Source organism: Rhea americana, unplaced genomic scaffold, assembly GCF_003343005.1.
Source record: "Rhea americana isolate MKP2758 unplaced genomic scaffold, rheAme1 scaffold_48, whole genome shotgun sequence".
Taxonomy (NCBI): domain Eukaryota; kingdom Metazoa; phylum Chordata; class Aves; order Rheiformes; family Rheidae; genus Rhea; species Rhea americana.
In genome coordinates, this window is record NW_028186623.1 from 4,545,887 (window position 1) to 4,549,938 (window position 4,052).

A 4,052-nucleotide genomic window follows, 5' to 3' on the forward strand; every position below is an offset into this window, starting at 1 on the left:
CCACGCCGTAGGCCACGGCCAGGGCGTCGATCTCCCGGTACGGCACCTCGCCGGTCAGCAGCTCCCACAGCAGCACCCCAAAGCTGCGGCACAGGGCGGGGGGCTCGGGGCAGGGCTGCGCCTGCGGGGTCGGAGGGGGGATCGGTGCCGGCGGGGTCCTCGCCCAGCGCCCGCGCGAGGCCCGGAGAGGGGCACGCGGCCGCGGGCGGCACGGAGAGCCGTGCCGAGCCTCTCCCTCCGGTCTCGTCCRGGTTCGCCGGCTCCTCTCCCTCCCTCCCGCTCCCTCCTCTCCCGCTCCGGCCCCGTGGCCTCTGTTTTCGCCTGTTTACCCCCCCTCCGTCCCGCCGCCCGGGCGCCCAGATGGGTTTAGCAGAGGTGGTTTTCATCCTGCGGCTCTTCTCGCGCTCCCTCCCCCTGGTTACGGCGCTTCCGACACCGCGCGAGTGTTTTTCTTTTTTCCCCTTGTCTTGTAGCTCTTGGCTCCCGAGGCCCCTGATTTCCTTTGGAGTTTGGGAGGAGAGACACAGGGAGGAGGGGGGTGGAGAGGCTGCCTGCGCTCGGGCCTCCGGCAGAGCGAAGCGGCCAGGAAGAGCCGCGAGCCCTCCGGAGCGGAGCGCAGCGGGAACCGGGATCGCCGTGAGTAGGGCGCAGCGGCTCCGCGCCGGGGCCGGGGGCGGCCGGRGTCCCCGTTCCCGCGCCTGGGCGCAGGAGAGACGCTTTCCTCCTCCTTTTCCTCTTCGCTGGAGGGGGAGGAGAGCGGCCTCGGTGGGCCGAGGCCCTGGGGAGGGGGCCGGTGCAAGCCCCGGGGGGCTCGGGGCCGCTGGGGCTGGGGGCAGCCTGCGCGCCGGGGGATGCTCCGACGCGGAGGAGAGGCGCCGGCGGCCGGGATGTTGCCGGGAGCAGGGCCGCGCTGCAGCAGCCCCTCCCCGTGCGCGGCGCGCGGCCGCTCCCCCCACCCCCCGGTGGGGGATGCCACCCAGTTTGCAGCTCGCACCCCGAAGAGCCTCCCCACCCCCCCGACGAGGCGCGCAGACCCGACGGCTAGCACCGCGCGCGCCGCGGCCGCCCTCCGCAGCTCAGCGGCCTCGGCGCCCCAGCGCCAGCGCCTGCTCCRCTCCTGAGCCTCGCGCTCGCCTCCTGCGAGCCAGCCCACGGGGCGCAGCGCAGCCCCACGGGATGCAGGACGGCCCCATGGGGTGCAGGACAGCCCCACGGGGCGCAGGACGGCCTGGCAGGGTGCAGGGTGGCTCAGCGGGGTGCAGGACAGCCCCAGGGGGTGCAGGACAGCCCCATGGGGTGCAGGACAGCCCCACGGGGCGCAGGACGGCCTGGCAGGGTGCAGGGTGGCTCAGCGGGGTGCAGGACAGCCCCAGGGGGTGCAGGATGGCCTGGCAGGGTGCAGGACAGCCCCATGGGGTGCAGGACGGCCCCACGGGGTGCAGGACGGCCTGGCAGGGTGCAGGACGGCCCCGTGGGTGCAGGTTGGCTCAGCGGGGTGCAGGGTGGCCTGGCAGCATGCAGGGTGGCCTGGCGGGACACAGGCAGACCCCGAGCGACGCAGGACAGTGTCACAGCACAGGCAGACCCCAGGGACGCTGCGGCAGGTGCAGCCGACGGCACCCAGGCCATGCCGTGGGGAGACGCTGGAAGGCAAGGGGGGGAGAAGGGAGGGATCCGTATGCTGGTGCAGCTGGACCGGCCGGGCACTGCCAGCCCCTTTCCCAACCCTCCTCGTGGGGAGCCGCAGAGCTGTTACCCCTCTCTGCCTTCCTTCCAGCCCCTCCGCAGCCAACGAGATGAAGCAGCTCTTCCTCCTCTTCCTCTTCGGGCTCATCGCCAGCTCTTCCCAAATCGAGGACAACAAGATCCCTAGGCTGTGCTCGGGGCAGCCAGGCATCCCGGGGACGCCGGGCCTGCACGGGGGCCAAGGGCTGCCAGGCAGAGACGGCCGGGACGGCCGGGACGGGGCGACGGGGATGCCGGGGGAGAAGGGCGAGATGGGCCCTCCTGGTAAGGAAGGAGACGGCCGGGCTCGGGAGGGGGACCCCGCTCGGCCCTGCCCGGGGGCACGCACTGGCCACGCACGACCCCGCAGGGACAAGCTGGGAGCACAGCCAAGCTTTTGGTCCCAACTTCCCACCACGGTGCCCCCTTCGCGCCTCCCCCCAGTCCTGCCCGCGGACACCCCGCCGCAGGCAGCAGCTCCGCGCTGCCGGCAAAGCTGCGTTTCGCCCCGTCCTCGTCTTCCGCCTCCCGCTTTAGGAGGCGGCTGAGCTCTCCGCCGGCTGCCGCTGCAAACTCTCCTCCCTCCGGGGTGTCTCGCGCCCTCCTGGGGTCTCCCCTGCTTGCATTCCCACCCCATTCCCTGGTTAGCGCGTGCCCCCCAGCTCCCTTGGGCTTCGGCCCCTTTTGCCGCCGGTCGTGCGCCCTGGCGCTGGAAGGGCTTCACCCAAACGCTCCCGCGCCCCTGGGGCGAGAGCAGGGCCGGGCCGCCGGCGCTGACGCTCTCCCCTTTTCCTGGYGGCACCCAGGACCCCCCGGCCCCCGCGGGGAGGCGGGCAGCCCCGGCGTGGACGGCCTGCACGGCGAGAAGGGGGCGCAGGGCGAGTGCGCGGTGGCCCCCCGCTCGGCCTTCAGCGCCAAGCGCTCCGAGTCGCGCAGCCCGCCGCTGGCCGACCAGGCCATCCGCTTCGACGTGGTGCTCATCAACGAGCAGGGCCACTACGACCCCGCCACGGGCAAGTTCACCTGCGAGGTGCCCGGCCTCTACTACTTCGCCGTCCACGCCACCGTCTACCGCGCCAGCCTCCAGTTCGACATCATGAAGAACGGCCAGTCCGTGGCCTCCTTCTTCCAGTACTACGGGAACTGGCCCAAGCCCACCTCGCTCTCGGGGGGGACCCTGGTCCGCCTGGAGCCCGAGGACGAGGTGTGGGTGCAGGTGGGCGTCGGGGACTACATCGGCTTCTACGCCAGCGTCAAGACGGACAGCACCTTCACCGGCTTCCTCGTCTACTCCTACTGGCAAAACTCCGCCGTCTTCGCCTGAGCCGGCCGGCGGCTGCAGCCGGGGCGCGCGCCCCTTCCCCTGCGCGCCGGAGCGGGCGCCGGGACGCCCGCGCTCCCCGCCCCGGCTCTGCCCGGCGTAGGGCAGAAACGCGGGTGCTCCGCCACCCCGGCGGCGGCGGGGACCGGCCCTCCGGCAGCGCTGCGCAAGAGCCTAGCGTCATCCGGGAGCGGGGCAGAGGCAAGACGCCCCGCGCCCGGGAGCCCCAGCGACCCGGTCGTCATGTATCGCTCGCCGCAGCCGCCCCGTCCTGCAGCAGCCCCCGACGGTGCCCGCTTCTCCGCGCGCCCTCGGTGCCGGGCGAGCCGCCCGGACCGTGCCGCCGGCAAGTCCGCGGCCGGGGGTCCGGCTCGCTGCCCTCCAAGCGCCTCCTCCTCCGCCAGCCCTCAATAAAGGGGTCCGCAGCCACGCGTGCGCCTGCTGCCTGCGCGCCCCACGGGGGCAGGGGGCCGGGGGGGCCCAGGGCGGGCAGGGGACTGTCCACAGCTGGCCTGTGTCACCGGGCAGCGCAGCCGCCCAGAAGCCGCTAGGTGGAAGTGTTGGAGCCGCTTTGCGAGGATCCCCTCCGTGCGCCGGTTGCACCGCCCCGGCGCGGGGGCGATGCCCGCGGGGGGAGGCCCCCGGGCGCCCCGGCTCCCCGCCCCGTGGGGGGCGAGGCCTGGCCCCGCTCCAGCACCTCGACGGCTGCGAGCGGCTCGTTCCCGCGAGGGGCCGCCCCGGCGGGGGCCGCCGCGCGAGGGGTCCCGGGCTGCCTCGCGCTGCGGGACGGGGGACGGGGGGTCGCGGGGCCCCCCCGGCTTCCTGCCGCCCCCTTTCTTCCTTCCCAGCCCCCCGCTCACCGGTGTGAGCGCCGCGACCCGGCTCGGGGAAAGGTCCCTATTTTTAGCAAGGGAATGAAGAGCTTCCTCATTCCTGCCCAAAATAGGTCCCCGCGGAGATAAGCCTGGGAGGGGGCTTTCGGCGGAGGCTCGGCGCTGCGGCTGCC

The 4,052-nt window shown here is 74.0% G+C and overlaps 1 protein-coding gene across 1 annotated transcript; it reads left to right on the forward strand.

Moving 5' to 3' along the window:
* The first annotated feature begins 555 nt into the window (after window positions 1-555).
* Window positions 556-3,475, forward strand: C1QTNF5 (C1q and TNF related 5). Its single transcript, XM_085316850.1, has 3 exons — window positions 556-636; window positions 1,778-2,010; window positions 2,532-3,475. Exons 2-3 carry the CDS (start codon window positions 1,797-1,799, stop codon window positions 3,047-3,049), a joined length of 732 nt encoding a protein of 243 aa, XP_085172976.1. The 5' UTR covers window positions 556-636; window positions 1,778-1,796; the 3' UTR covers window positions 3,050-3,475.
* Window positions 3,476-4,052: the final 577 nt, after the last annotated feature.

Bases quoted from the DNA above. Each gene is read 5' to 3' on its own strand.
- C1QTNF5 (XM_085316850.1), top strand. From the start codon at position 1,797: ATGAAGCAGCTCTTCCTCCTCTTCCTCTTCGGGCTCATCGCCAGCTCT.